Raw genomic sequence first — 15,939 nt, 5'->3', positions numbered from 1 at the left:
GAAAACCAGGACAAAGGTATATTACATATATTTAAATACTTACTGTGTTTTGACTTCTGCACATCTTTAATTCAGGAAAAACAATTAACTTGTGGTGCCAATCAAAACGGTTCTCAAGCAGAGTGTGAACTTGGAAATCCCTTCAAGAGAAATTCCAATGTGAGTGGCTTGTTTTTTCTTTTTTTAATTAAAGATGGGCCTAATATATAAAGTTAGATTCTGGACCTAGTCCTGAAGTTTCCCTAAGTTCAAGAGTGTTTATGTTTTGGGGTTTGATTTGGGGCCTATCCCGGTTTTCAACATGTCAGAATTCTATGATATATTTTTTTTCATAAAACAAAGTTTATGCTTACAAAAATGTATTCACCTAACATCATACTGTGTGGATTGTTTTCTTGTTTAGGTAACCTTTTATCTGATTTTAAGTACAACTAAAGTTAACATTGACACAACTGATTTGGATGTTCATCTGAAATTGGAAACGTAAGGTTTTTTGTTTTTACCTTTTCTCTTGGTGTTTTCCCATATACTTGTAAACATTAAGGAATGGCTTCAATTTGTTTTGTAAAGGCAATTTTACCGTAATGTGAAAACTGTTAAAATTTAAAATAAACACTGCCATTTCCTTTTCATTATAGAACAAGCAATCAAGTTAATTTGGCTCCAATTACTGCTACTGCTAAAGTGGTTATTGAATTGCTTTTGTCACTCACTGGGTAAGTGTTCATAGTTAGCATAACAAATCAGTGTGAGAACAAACCCTTTGCTGCAACCCATACTAAAATATGATCTGTTTTTTTTTTTGTTTTGTTTTTAAATTGAACAGAGTTGCTAAGCCTTCCCAGGTGTACTTTGGAGGTAACGTAATCGGTGAGAGTGCTATGGAATCTGAAGATGATGTTGGAAACGTAATAGAATATGAATTCAGAGTGAGTTGATCTAGATTATTAAGAAATCATGATTGATTTTTTTTTCTGACATTTGTGTTTAATATTTTAAAATCTGGCTGATTTGAAGATGGCTGCCCTAGCACCTGAATCACCAGCATTAACCATCTCCCTCCTCACTTCTGCAACACACAACCTGACTAATCCATCAAGACTGGGGCTTCCTCCAGCCTTGAAAGTTCAGGTTCACACTTCCAAAAAGCATCTTCCATTTGTTTGTGTGCAGTCCCCTGCACCTACAATTTTCCAGCATAAACATCCATGCCTACAGGTAACAAAACTTACATGCACAAAACCCATCCATGGTATGACCAGTGTTAGTGCTCAGAAAGTACGTGCAGATATTTATGCACATAAAGCCGAGTATCCACGAACAAGCGGTGTTGCAGCCCTTTTTGAAGATATGGCCGTGAGCTCACTCTCTTGGCCTTCTGCCTTTTAATTACTAAGACAAGGATCTCATATCCACCTATCTCTGCATGGTCTGCAGGTTCCTGAATGCTCCAGTGTTGGCAATGTAAATTTTTGCTCCAGGTATTTCCCTCCATCCACCCACACGTTTGTGCTCCACACGTGCTCAGTGTAGCCCATTCCTTTTTTCCAAGACTGGCTGCTCTTGCACCAGAACCACCCCTTTGTTCCCCATCTTCCAAAACACATCCTGACTGGCTGTGGTGTGTTTTGAAGCTGGAATCCTGGCCGCCTCTCCTCAGACCCCCAGTGGACACATGACGAGGTTGTTAATTTGTGCATTCATGGTCTCTGTTAGAGGGTTGGAGAGAAGGATTTCAGGGGAAGGGAAAGGAGCATGTCTCATGTTCAGAAGCACCTAGATCTGTTTTATCATTTGTGTCCCTGCCTTGGGCTCCTGAAGACTCCCTTCTGCTGTTCTCTTTACATATAGCTGATGCAGTAATTAGAATACTTGGAGTAGTTTGTAGTTTCTGTGGCTCAGTGATGACAAAGCTCTAGATATTGCAGCATTGCTCTCTGACTAAAAAAACAACAAAAACCAACTACCCTACTGCTGGAGCAAGACGGACAGAAGTGCAATTCTGTGGCATCAGATGTTCCCTTATAGTTGTAATCCTCCTGCTTGTCTTTAACTGAGCACATTTTTGCTACTGCTAGAATGTTCTGGCTCCGGTTGCTGTCTTACAGGAGACTAGATCCCACTTATGTTTTCAGACACTACTGGCCCAGGGAGCAGACATTCCAATTGTTCCTGCACTGGAAAACATTTTTACACTAAATATGGCTGGTATCAGCCAGGCCAGCCACAGTCTTTATATATATGCTTTTGCTTACTTTATCACCTTTGTATTCTGTTCAGATCTCATAGACTAAGTCTTGCAACTACTCTAGTTTTATTTTTATCAATAGAACTTTTAAATAAAACTTTAGCAAATCTAGTTTCTCCTGATTTTGTTATACAGAATTGTATGCTAGATCATCCAGAACATCATGCTGTGATAATTTCTATAACTAGGAAGGTTAGCTGCCTTTTATTTCCAATCAAAAGTTGTTTGGCAAATCCCAAATGTATAGTATTTTCGGAATTTGTGTTTTTCCTATGATTTTTCTTAATGCCAGAAAAACCCTTCTTCAACAACTGTCAGTGCAGATCTGTAGCTGTAAATTCCAGTTTATAAGAGAATTTGTGGATTTTGTATTCCTAACAGATAACTAACTTGGGTAGACCACTTAAAACATTTGGCACAGCTTCCTTGGACATCCAGTGGCCAAAAGAAATCAGCAATGGCAAATGGCTGCTTTATTTGATGAAAGTAGATTCCAAAGAATTGGAGAAAATCCCTTGTGAACCTCGAAATGAAATAAACTCTTTGCGACTTAAGGTATGTTAATGTACTTTCACCTGTTTATAAGCAAGTTCATGTAACATTTAAAACACAACAGGGAGCGTGTTAGTAGGATACTGGTGCCTGCCTTGGAATGAGCTTTGTATCTTCAGTGACTCGAGAAGTGCATCAATATCCTATGCTAAATATACATCCTGCCATAGCTATTAGACTATGGCTCCTTCATTTTACATTTAAACAACGTGAACTCTCTACGTGTTTTGCAAAAGCTTGCAAATTTCCCATTGAAATCTAATTAGTAACACATGCATCTCTTATAAGCCACTTTGCCAGGCCTTGCTATATTGGTGAACCAGTGGAGTGTGAAACACTTTTATTGTACATACTCAGTGAACACATTTAACAGGAGCATATCTACCTACTTTGGAATATATGCAGTGTTGTTCATGATATTAGAGAGACAAAGTGAGTGAGGTAATATCTTTCATTGGACCAACTTTAGAATAGTTTTTTTTCCTTATGAGTGTAGTAGGAATAGCACACTCACTTTTTGGTGTGTTAAAAAATGAAATGGCTTTGAAGTAGAGTGCAAGTGAAACACTTTGCCTCACTGCCCTCCATTTTTGTTTAGATCACTTTTTTAAGTCACATCTTAAATCCTGGTAATTGCTGTGATAGCATTCAGCGGTAGCAGGAATGCATAGAAACACTGTCTCTGGCAGCAGCGCTCAGATATGGAATCCTGGTGGTCATGTGGCAGACACATACATTTGCCTTGTGTGACACCTGCACTAGCCCTACTATCACTGTGTTTTTCTTTCATCTCCGTATTTTTACTTGGAGGGTCAGGTTTAGGAAATACCCTTTGTGATGCCACCAATTAATGGGAGAATGAACATTTTACATTGTGGCGAAATAGCTTCAGATTTGTCTGTATTTATTCCTAGGCCTGCTTCTTGAAACTGAAAGTCTGTTCAAGTCTAAAAAGGAAAACTTGTTTTTACCTGAGCTATGTTTACAGTATATACATCCTTGAAAACGGGATTATATTATGGGAACTGCAACTGACACTAAACATGCCTGACTTTTGGCCTATATCTCTACGCTTTAGTACTTGAATTGCTTTTTAATACCTCGAAGAAGCTAAATATCTAAATGCCCAATATTCAGAGTCTTTTGCACATTTCTATTTTGCTTAATAATCAATTTCGTATCATTTATCAATATGTAATTCTTTGTTTTACAGGAGTCCCATAGGTCAAGAAGGAAACGTGAAGTTGCAGAGAAGCAGACTAATAATGGCAAAAAAATGTCTTTATTTTCAGAAAGAAAATATAAGACCCTGGTAAGCATTTCCATATCAAAACAACAATTTCTCTTCCATCTCTTTACCTTCCCTTTACTCCTACAGAACTCTTTTAGGTTTAGCAGCGTGAAGGAAGGCACTTTGTTGTGATCAGGGATTGGTAACCTTTATTGCTGATTTGTTTACCTGCCAGGTCCGCAGGTTCGGCCGATCGCAGCTCCCAGCCAGTGGGGGCTGTGGGAAGCGGCGGGGGCCGAGGGATGTGCTGGTTGCCGCTTCCCACAGCCCCTATTGGCCTGGAGGTAAACAAATCAGCAATGCCGTGTGCCAAAGGTTGCCGATGCCTGCTATAGATATTCTGTTTGACTTTGATAACTTTTTTAAATATTTTTCTCTTCTAAATCTGGCAAGTATATTGGAATAATTTCCAGACAGCTGTAAAAGAACAATTTAATACATCTCTCTAGATTTAATTAGCAATGTATCTAGGTAAGCATTTAGATTTCAGAAATGGACTTTAAAAGGGAACGGGATAACTGATAAGAACAAAGTAAAGAAATTGTGCACAGACTGATTCCTACATTTTGACAGCTATTTGGTTGACAGTATCCATTCCTATCTTATCATTGAAATTAATAACAATTTTGCCAATGATTTCAGCAAGCCAAGGATTGGGCCTTCTAAAGGGACCACACCTGTAAGTCTACTGGACATACATACTCCTGTTTCTTTGCTACAGCTATTTTAACCCACCTTGTAATTTTTCAAATATTTTTCTGTAAAATGTGACTTTTGATGTGTGTGTGTGTGTGTGTATGTTTGTTTGTTTATTTATATAAATTACAGGACTGTAATGTGAATGCACGCTGTGTGAATATAAAATGTCCCTTGCAAGGCTTGGACAGAATGGCATTGGTTGTACTGCGTTCAAGGTTGTGGAATAGTACCTTCCTAGAGGTATGTCCTATTGCTATTCTTGAGGCATTTTTGCACTCCCCTGTCTTTTCTCTTCTAATGTATCCTCATTATATTTTGAAACAGGAATATTCTGCGCTGAACTATCTAGATATCCTCGTTAGGGCTAAAATCAGTGTTCCTGCTGCAGCTGAAAACATTAAGCTCACAAATGAAGTTGCTCAAGTGAGTTTTCAAAATTTCTTTAACATGGGTTGTAGTGAAGTTTCCTGTGTATATAATATGTATTACTCCTGGGGGAATTCTGCACCAGCGCAGACTACTGTCCCCTGCAGATTTTACTCTTTCCCAACAGTATAATTGATTCGTGTGCCCTCCCAGGCAGTGGTCCCAAGTGGGTACGGCAGGAGCAGCCAAGGGAGATGTAAATCACCGCCTCAGAGGGTGGGACTGGGCGTGCCTGCAAGAGACTGTCCCTCTTGCCCACTATCCTGGTGAGCTTGGTGCTAGGGAGAGGCAGGGCTGGGGATGCCCTGGCTGGTGGCTTCTAGCTTGTGCGGGGCTCCAGCTGCTAATCTGGATTGGCACAGGACTTCCTGTTCCCCTGCACCCACCCCTGGCAAACTTCCCTGGCTTCAGGAAGCTCCGCACACACTCCCCTTCCACTCCCCACTTCCTGCCCCCATTGCTCCCAAGCTGGAGTCAGAGGGGTCACTGGCTGGGGAGCTGCCCCTTGCCCTGCATCCTGACACCCACCCCACCATGCCCCAAACACTGATTTACAGTGATGGGCTACAGTGTAGGATCCTGCAGGGTAGGAAGTCCCAGAGCTCTGGCTCCAATCTGAGCCTGGAAGTCTGCACAGCAGCAAAACAGCCTGAGCCCTTAGTTGCTACCATGGGTCAGCTGTGGGTTTTTCTTTGCTGAGTAGACATACCCTTACAGTCTTCTGTGCTTGACAGATATGGAAATCTTAGTAATGCCTTCTGCTCTGTAGAGGCATAGATATGCCTAGTAAGGAATCTATTTGTCAAACAACATGTCCTGGCTCTTGTTTGGTGTCTGTATTGTTACAGACATACTTGCTGACAGCTATTGTGAAATAAATTACCAAAATAATTGAAAATGGCATGATTATAGTATGTTATTTTGGCAGAATTTTAAAATATTGCACAGAATTTCCTCAGGAGTAATGGATCACATATTGAACATTCTAATCCAGAAGCTTCTATCGTCACCTTTTGGTTCCATAGATCTTTCTCTTCTGTAGCAAGAGGCATTCTATATGATATGAGAGTGAATAGTGTAGGTTGTACACAGTCATTTTTAGCTAGATTTGGTCACTAACAGTACACTGCCTTTCCAGCCCCACAAGCTGTGGAAAACCATGGGTCATGGCTTTGCAGGAGGCTGATTTACCTGTAGCAAACATTTTTTACTGCAAAACTCAGAGCTTCGTGGCTGCATGAGCAAGGGGTGCTTAGGAAGGAGAAAATACGCATATTAGTATTCTGCCTCCCAAGCTGCAGTATTTCTAATTCTGTGGTCTGTTGAATGGATCACCCAGGGGAAATTAATCCAGTTATGTGCTGTGTGGGTTGTGAGGAGGAATAACATAATTCCAGGTCAATCCGCTGGACTAGATACTTTTTTTTCCCCCCTCCAAAGAAGGATTACTGAAGATCAGGGAGATGATCGTTATTTTGTGTTGCATTGGCAGAGACGGAATCAGAGCCCCATTGTGGTGTGTGCAGGGCCATCCATAGGCATATGCAGCCCCAAATTTCATGGTGCGCTAGGCAGCACCAGACCCATCCCTGTTCCCCCACCCCACCCCCGCAGGGGGCAGGGCTGTCCCTAAGGGGGTGTGGGGCCCTGGACAACTCCCTCTGCCCTGCCTTTTCCCCTTCTTCCAGTGACATAACCCTCCCCCCCACTCACAGGCAGCAGTGGGAAGTAGAGCAACCTGGCCCCAGCCTGCTCTACTGCACCAGCTCCCAGCGCCATGCTCCGCTTCCCGCTGCCCGTGAGTGTGGGGAAAGGATCGCCTCCTGCGCTCACCTGCAGCAGTGGGAAGCGGAGAGATGTGGCCCTGGTCCCAGCCATGTTGCTCGGGTTGGGGAAAGAACCGGCGGCGGGAAGTGGAGCCCAGTGGCTGGGAGCTGGCGGAGTAGAGTGGGCTCTGGTTGGGCTTCTCCGCTTCCCACTGCTGCCAGTGAGTGGGAGGATCCTTTTCCCCCAAGCGACACGGCTGGGGTTGGGGCACAGGAAGTGGAGCAGGCTGCTCCCGGCCCCTCGTTAATCCCCCTGGCCACTCTGGGCCTGTGGGGCCCCCAAAGCTCCTGCCTCCCAGACCCAGGGGGGGCTGCGTAGGGCACCCAAATGGCTTGGAATGGCCCTGGTTGTGTGACATTCAAATAATTAATAAAATGACAGTCCCTGCTTTGAGTTGGGCAGGTTTATTTTTTAACCTCTCTTTCCCCCCAACCTCATCCACAAAAAAATTGTAATTCAGGAAGGGTTCTAGTGAATGTTTAGTTTAATCCAGTACTTTCCCCATAGCCTCTTCTCATTCTAAGAGTTCAGTACTTCTGGCTTGTAGGTCCTATATGCTTCTGAGCTTCCATTAGTCTGGAAGAATTCACTGGCACACTGGGATACATCTCACCTGAGTATGTCCCATGGAATCCCCACCATCATTCTCAAGAGCCAGGCACGGTCAACTGCTGCTCTTGAAAACTGGGTGATAAGAAATGCTTCAAGTAGGTATATAAGAACTGTAGGAGACATGATGTCCTCTTCAGACTAGTGACTAGACTCCCTAGCACAAAAAGCTCAAGGCACTGCTGTAGAAGTGAATTTTGGGTTACAATTAGGAACTTGTTAAACTTTCCATCCCCCTTACTCAAAAGTTTTTCCCCTCCTTTAGGTGCGACTTACTGTTTTTCCTGCAAAGACAGTAGCACTTCATACAGGAGTGCCTTGGTGGATCATCTTGGTGGCTATCCTTGCTGGAATACTGATGCTCGCACTGTTGGTGTTTTTACTATGGAAGGTAAGTTATTTTACAGATCACGCTTATCTTTCCAGGTACAGGTCAACATATGAAATAAGATAGAAAACTAGTTAAGCAACTCTCCAAAACTGCATTTTCAAAATATTGCTATAGGGACATAGTCTACTTAATCATTAAACAAGTTTCATTTCATGCTATTAGTAAAAACCTTACTGAAAATTAATTTAAAAATCAAGGGTTTTTTTTATTTCTCATCTTGGAAAACTACCAGTGAAGTTGTATTTTTGCTTTGTAGTAAAAATTAATAGTATTTTCAGTTTCTGCAACATTTGGGCTGAAGAAAAATGCATGGAAATGTTTGTTTAAAACAAATGTTTATGGAACATTTCTATTTGTTAGATATTGTACACACACTTTATAAATCCTAATTTGGGGGCAAATTTTGGTGATACGTTAACATTTATTTTACAGTATAAAAAGTTATTTAACTTGATTGGTATGTGGATTAGATCTGGTTGGGGTTTACAGTTCAAACCACTTCAAATTGGCCTGCTCATTGAAACTGTCAAAATGCATGCATCACAAATTAGTACTATCTACAGTACTTGGAACAGTAAAGCTTCTTGTTCTGATAAAACATTTGGATACATTCTTGTGGGTTGAGAATATTATGAAACATAATAGATGCCTATTAATACCCCAGACAGAATGCATTGTTCCTTTATGTACAATGTGCTGAGAAGTTAATAATGCAGACATTACTGAAAAATGTTGATTGTAGATGCAGCATTATCTTAAAACCTACTTTCTCCCTTTAAGTTAATACGAGATTAAAGCTTTGTTTATAAAGTCAAAAACATAAGCATTTGGCCTTCACCTTATTCTTTCATTCTTGGCGGTTTGGTTCTTAGGCTCAGTGTCCCAGTTGTATATCACTTAAGACTTCCTTACAGAGCCACCCTTGTCAGGGGAAACCAGTAGTGGGGCAGGAATCATTTTAAGTGGCAGGAGTACAATCCTCTTATTCCTGATTCCCACCCACACTCCAAAATTCCTAGCTAGACCTTGTTGCTAAGGAAGCAAATTCCTGGATTAGGAAAATCCCTTCAGTCCTTGGTACCATCTGGTGCTCTGACACTTCTACTATGTTTTCAGAAGAGACCCTGAGGAACTTCACTTGAAAATAGCTTCTCTGAACAGCTGCTGCTGTTTGCTGACCATAAAAGGTGCTCTTGTTCAGAGTTTCTAAGGTGCTCTTAAATTCCCTTTTGATTGTCCTGTTATGCTTTCTTCTAGTAGGTACATCAGCCTCTGTTGTAAAGTAACAGCACATAACTGCACCAAAAAAATTGCTTCTGATTAAATTTTTAATAACTCACTTGAGGTGCTACTTTTTGACTGCTAAGGATTGATTGCGCACATGTGTGTCGTTTGTATTAAGCAGTTGTTGTTCTTTCAATATAAAAGATCTATCATCTATGTATCTTATACAAAAAGGAGAATTAAAACTACTAGAGAAAAGTCAAAGCTTCTTAAGATAATAGAATATAATATGCCTACCTCACCACAAGGGCAAAATGATTTACTTAATTTTTTTATGTAAAAGCAACAAGAACTTTCGCCATTGGGGGAAGTTCAGTAGAGTCCTGAAGAAAAAGTGACCATCTCAAAGCAAACGACATACAAATGACCCTTTTGGGTGAAAGTACAATAAATGTCCACTTGTCTTTTGGGACCTAATGTGACCCATTTGTGTTTCTACCATTTGAGCATTGTACGGGTGTCTTAAAATGTAGGTATTCCTTCTCTTACCTTGTGTATTCTTTATTTGGAGCCAATCCATAAACTCTTGGTTCTCAAATAATGTCCTGGTGTTCTGTAGTACTCGTTTTAATAGTTAATACTTAATCTGTATTTTTGCAATACTGTTTTAGATATTTTAAAATGCTTGCTAAACAATTGGTTAAGATTTGACTCTGCATGCTGTCGACATAAAGGTGCCCTAGGATGCTGACAGATTAGTCAGAAACTACAACCTGGTGTAACAAATTCTCTCTCCTCTAGAGGAGGTGGTGGTTTTTTGGGGGTTTTTTTTGGTTCTGCGTAGAGGGACATGCTATCCTGGGAAGTGTTTTGAAATACCTTTTTCCACCCTCACCTATGTTCACAGTTGATGCTCTTGTGAAAGGGATGGTAAGAATTACTGTCCATTCCATTTGATTGTCTTGTGAATTGGCTTTAAAATGGTTTAATAGGCTGTCACTTTTTTCCTTAACGTACCAATCCATAAAATTGACTAAATACCTTGCTTCCTTGTAGTGTGGTTTCTTCAAGAGAAGTAAGAAAAATCATTATGATGCTACATATCACAAGGCTGAGATCCATACTCAGCCATCTGATAAAGAGAGGCTTACTTCTGATGCATAGTATTGATCTACTTCTGTAATTGGTAATTGATCAATATTTTTTAATTTCTAGCTGTGGGACATGCTAGGGTTGTGGTGGCTAACAATGGGAAGCTTGCTGCTGGGTTTCAAAATATCAATATCTGCTTGCTTACTCTGTTTATAATCACCTTTTTCAGTGCATGAGAAGAGACACAGGCTCTTACATATTACTTTAAATGCTTTTTGTGTGTGTGTTTCAACAAAAAAATCCTAACCTCTACAGTGGAGTTCTACCCAATGAAATAACTTTATCGAGCATTTGTATACTAAGTATTTTAAAGTTTGAAACTTTACACATGGTAACTACAGAGAGCAAAGTTTTAAGATGTAAAATAAAGTTTATTTGGTTTTGTGTTAGCGTTTCCTGATATTTGGATGTTACATAAATTGCTTTATTAACCTCTTACGCATGCTAAAAGTCTTGTGCTGCTCATGATGAAAAGGCATTTCCTTATAATTATTTTTAATTGCTGTGGAAACTGATAAAGGTTTAATGGGTTTTTGGTTACTACTTAAGACATTCTAAAATATACTCTGCTGTGATCTGAATACATTTGTTTCTCCTGAAAACTGCCAGATGTTTTATGCTTTTCGTAAATTTTGCTCAGCATAGGAAATCATAAATGTGGTGTGTGTATGTAGATATATCTACATATCTCTTATCTGATGATGCTTTGGGATCTAACTAAAATCTGTCAACACTGTGCACACAGTGAAAGGGTAGATAATAGAGATGAGCTTGAACCAAACCTCTGAACAGCACCAGACTTTGGAATACTGGTCTCAACCTTTTCTCCTACCATTTATCATCTTTAAAGTGACAATTTTTTTCAGTACTATATAATTAAAGAGCGATATTTCTTATGAGTTTGCAGTAGACCACTGAATAAGTATTCTGCTCAGAAAGCTTGTGTAGTAAACTCTCTCTACTCTTTGTCTGCATCTCTCTTCATTTCTAAGGCCCTGATCCTGCAAAGCCATTCTCATGTGCTTAACTTTGACCGGACTGCGACTATTCATTGTGCAAAGTTAAGTGTCTGCATATATAACTGTGAAGACCAGGGCCTCAATGGTGAACTGTTCATCACAGCTTTTCTTCAGTCAATTCTTAATGGAGAACATCTCCCACTCTGACCCTGCAATCTTGAACTCTTTTTACTACTAAAAATAGATCTCCCTTAGAGACCTGGAATACCCTGGTCAACTAATCTAATGCAATGCATCCCTCGACTCCTCAGTTTGAGTCTACAGATGAATGAACATAATAAATTGTACCCTATAATCAGTTAAGCCAATATTTGATTAAAATAAACAAGACTCACTTGATAAAGATATTTGTAGTTAAACAACTATATTCATAATATTGTTTGGTAAGTCTTAGGAGCTCAAAAGCTGAGACCCTAATTTAATGCCTAGTGAAGTTAGTGGGAGTTTTTCAATTGACTTCACTGGGAACTGGATTATTTCCAGATTCAGGAAGGTACTGTAAGCACATACTTAACTTTAAGAATGTATTTAAATGCTCTCTTGACTAGGAATGATCACCATTTCAGATTAACTGCACCTGCATTCCTGATGTCACTCACTTAAAGGTTCTGAGCTCCTAGCCATCATCTCTTATGGGCAGCTCTTCCCTTTCCCTCCTGACCACCGGTAACAAGGCTTCTCAGTTCCCTCTCTACACTTTGATATTCTTAGCAAGACTGCCAGGACAGGCTAGCATCTGCACTTTGGTTTCTCTCCAAAGGCTATGAACTGTCCGCAGTTTGGTAGCACACAGCTCTTCCTAAGCAAACACATTTATTAAGTTGAAAGCATTACAGAGAAAACATTTAAAAACAATGAAAAGCTTAGAGGTCACTTCTAGGTCAGGTTGTGTGTCAGTCCTTCAAAACCCACAACTGGGTTTTCCATGTTTACAAATTCAGAAGAACCCACGCTGGGTAGTTCAGCTGTTTCTTGGTGCATTTTGGGCTTGGTATCTCATCTCCAGGAACAGGTAAATCAGCAGAAAATATCCCATTCTTCTGCACATAACTTTAAAAGGCTGAGTTTGTATAACCAAAGGTTGGGGAATTTGCATTAACCTCTCCCCCTAGGTATTCCCCAGAAAATTCACTTCACACTTCTTGTCCCAGAAATCCATTTGTGTATGGTACATTTTCCATATAGTCCTTTGAGCTCCCAGGCCTCACATCACATCTCCTTCCTGACCCACAACAATACATAAACTTTGCATTTAATACAACTGCCTCCAAAGATACTTACTTAATTCAATAAGTATTTTTCAAGGAATTGCCATATTTATCACAGGGATGCTTTCTTGAACCGGGGTTTTAATCTTGCAATGCAAAGGCCTAGTCTACAGATACAAATTAGCTATGTTGCTCAAGTCTGCAAAACTGCCCTATGTGAAGTAACTGCCAGTGTAGCTACAGCTAGGACAATGGAAAAATTCTTCCATCTAATTACCTACTGCCACTGAGAGAGGTGGATTATCTACAATGGAAAAAAACAACCTTCTGTCGATGCAGGAAGCGGCTGCAGTGTGATGGTGGCACAGACAGCAGCACTATAACAGACATACCCACACGAGTAATCCTGTAGAAGTCAACAGGAATTAATGCACAATGCTGCAAGACTGTGCATCTAAAATTACACTTACAAAATTAATGGAAGGAATGTGTTTTACACTCTTGAATTGTTGGATTGTGCAGTTTGCTTTCACCTGCTGCTGATAGTTGTAATTTATAGACTTTGACACAGTTTCACATCTGTAGACACTTCTTGGTGTGCGTTTTTTTTTTTTAAACTTTTCCGTTACCTTGCCTGTCACTTCTTTCTTGAGAGAAGCCATTTCTTTTGTACTAATGCAAGCAAAGAGTTTTTGACCTTTATACTTACAGTACTTTGATTGTAATTTAATCCTAAACTGTTCCCTTTCCCAGTGTGGATTCTTCCAGCGCTCCAGGTACGATGACAGTGTCCCCCGATACCATGCTGTAAGAATTCGGAAAGAGGAGCGACAGATCAAAGATGGGAAACATAAAGAGAATCTTGAGAAAAAACAATGGATTACAAAATGGAATGAAAATGAAAGTTACTCATAGGGAAAAATTTCCCCCTCAACTCCAAATTCAGATTTTAATATTTCTTCATTAATGGAATACTGATGGACTCAGACCTACATACAATATGGACCTATATTTTTGAATGTAGATATTTTTACTTATATTGAAGCTTTTGTTTTGCACAGCTAAATTTAAGATTGCTTGACTGATTTTATCTGCATTATTTAAACTTCCAGATAGAGACAAGAAGCAAAATTGGTGCATTGAACTGAGCATTCTATGAAATATGCACATTAGTTTATAATGTCACAAAAGGTCCTTTTCTGCATTCCTGAAGTCAATGGATTTGCAAGGAATGCAGGATCTGGTCCCAAATATATTCTCCAATCACAATATGCAATCTATTAACACACTGTAGCCTTGACACACTTTATTCAAATAGAATTTGGGGAATCTGTGAATGTGCTATTCTTGTCATAAGACTCTGCAGCTATGAGGGCTTAACCTAAAGTGTCTTAAATTAAATGTGCAATAGGTCATGTTGTTATGTTTCTCACACCAAATATACACAGGTTTTTTTAAAAAAAGCTTGAGGATTAGTTGTATGTTTTTGTATATATTTTATTTCTTGTATTTATTTTTTATCAGCAACCATTTGTCTTTGACTAATTAGGCCAAAGACTTTAAGTGAACTTTAAAATTGGTATGGATGTTCTTAAATAGGATATGAAAGTCCAGTTAGACGTGAAGCTTTCACTGCATTTAAAGAGTGCCAGTGCTTTTTTTAAAATGTAAAATTTCAATCACTGGCACATCCTTGAAATAGAAACATTCATGCCAGTAGTTTGTGGGGGCATTTTTTCTTATTTCTGTTTATGCAGCAGGATTTAGTAAAGATGTGGACAAATTGGTGAGAGTCCAGAGGAGAGCAACAAAAATGATAAAATGTTTAGAAAACCTGACTTATGAGCAACAGGTGTATATAAACAAAAACTGGGCATGTATTTAGTTTTGAGAAAAGACGATTGAGGGGGGAAGGGAGAACCTAATAATAAGTCTTCAGATGTTAAAAGCTGTTGTAAAGAGAACGATGATTAATTGTTCTTTGTCCTCTGAAGGCAGGACAAGGAACAATGGGCTTAATCACAGCAAGGAAGAGTGAGGTTAGATATTAGGAAAGAAAAACAAAACAAAACACACTTTCTAATTATAAGGATAGTTAAGCTCTGGAATAAGCTTCCAAGTGAGGCTATGGAATCCCCTCAGTGGGGGATTTTAAGAACACCTGTAAGGCCTGGTCTAGGTTTTACTTGGTCTGGGATTGACTTTGAGGCCCCTTGCAGCCCTTCATTTCTATGACTAATTATGTTCCTGTAACATAATGTGTGTGTTGCTTGAGACTATTTCAATTTTATTTTGTACATCCAAAATGTATAGGTTTTTCTATCTAATTTTTATACTTAATACAAAAAGTGAAAGGTGCTTCTGGAAACAATTTTCCAGCTCTGTATGGATTTCATGTTTAGAAAAAGGTGTGTCTACTACTGAAAATGTTATATAGCACTTGAAAGAAAACAAGCTCCTATCTGTCCTTAAGAATAGATCTGCGCTGATCCCTTTTGAGACTACTGAGTGATGTCCTAAATATAGCTAAATGTTAATTGTAAGAATAGTGCCACAATGTTGTGCAGCTCAGTAACCTAATTGTTGTAACATAAGAGCTATTTAAAGAGTTTATTGGGTCTTTTAATCTACATTCTAAAATGTTGGTACTATTTAAATAAGAATTAAGATTTCTTATTCCATATACAAAATGCATAATTGTTTTGCATAGGGATGAAGCTGCTGGCTTTACCTTCCCCCAGAAGTCCATTGTTCTAATGCAGACTGCTGGGGTGACTGAAGCAAGTAAGACTGGTCACCAATTGTGTGGGAGGGTTTTGTTTTGTACTATTCATTTATTTCATTCAGTCAGGCTTTTTGAAGCTTTGTTTCTTTAAAAATGTTATTTTAGAAGCTGCATTCTTGTGCTTCAAGGTTAACAGGTCCCATGTATAATTTCCTCCCCTCCCTCAATCTCATACTTCCGAAATTACATTGTGACCCCTGTTCTGCAACGTGTGTGTACATCGCTGTTTACTGCATAATGTCAGTCTGTCTCCCTAATGAGAGCTACAGCAGTGTCTAAAATTCCAGCTCCTTTTCCCAGTGGCTCAAAACCCCAAGAAACTGAGCTCATCAGTTGCTAAGAAGTGGAATTTTGAGACTGTGGCAGCCCTTGTTAAAACAAAACATATGGTTAGGTATGGGGGGCACCCTTTTATTATAAAGAGCAAAATAATAGATGTCTTGGCAGTGTAAAATTTAGGACTATTGAAAATATCATCTCCTGTCATGTCACTGGTATACTATCCTCT

The 15,939-nt window shown here is 39.5% G+C and overlaps 1 protein-coding gene across 2 annotated transcripts in view; it reads left to right on the top strand.

The window, feature by feature from the left end:
* Positions 1-15,356, top strand: part of ITGA6 (integrin subunit alpha 6) — a 59,154-nt gene extending 43,798 nt beyond the window's left edge. The window contains exons 16-26 of one of the 2 annotated variants that reach the window (XM_039495107.1): positions 76-159; positions 404-483; positions 639-716; positions 827-929; positions 2,630-2,803; positions 4,014-4,112; positions 4,920-5,030; positions 5,115-5,213; positions 7,918-8,043; positions 10,324-10,453; positions 13,400-13,537. In XM_039495107.1, the coding sequence (XP_039351041.1) occupies positions 76-159; positions 404-483; positions 639-716; positions 827-929; positions 2,630-2,803; positions 4,014-4,112; positions 4,920-5,030; positions 5,115-5,213; positions 7,918-8,043; positions 10,324-10,431 (1,062 nt within the window). In that variant the 3' untranslated portion in view covers positions 10,432-10,453; positions 13,400-13,537. Of the gene's footprint in view, positions 1-75; positions 160-403; positions 484-638; positions 717-826; positions 930-2,629; positions 2,804-4,013; positions 4,113-4,919; positions 5,031-5,114; positions 5,214-7,917; positions 8,044-10,323; positions 10,454-13,399 lie in introns of both variants that reach the window. The other variant, XM_039495106.1, reaches the window with a different exon arrangement.
* The last annotated feature ends 583 nt before the right edge of the window (positions 15,357-15,939 follow it).

The sequence above is a fragment of the Mauremys reevesii genome, linkage group 11, assembly GCF_016161935.1.
Source record: "Mauremys reevesii isolate NIE-2019 linkage group 11, ASM1616193v1, whole genome shotgun sequence".
Lineage (NCBI taxonomy): Eukaryota > Metazoa > Chordata > Testudines > Geoemydidae > Mauremys > Mauremys reevesii.
The sequence above is the reverse complement of the archived record's forward strand: the minus strand, read 5'-3'. Positions and strand labels throughout refer to the sequence as shown.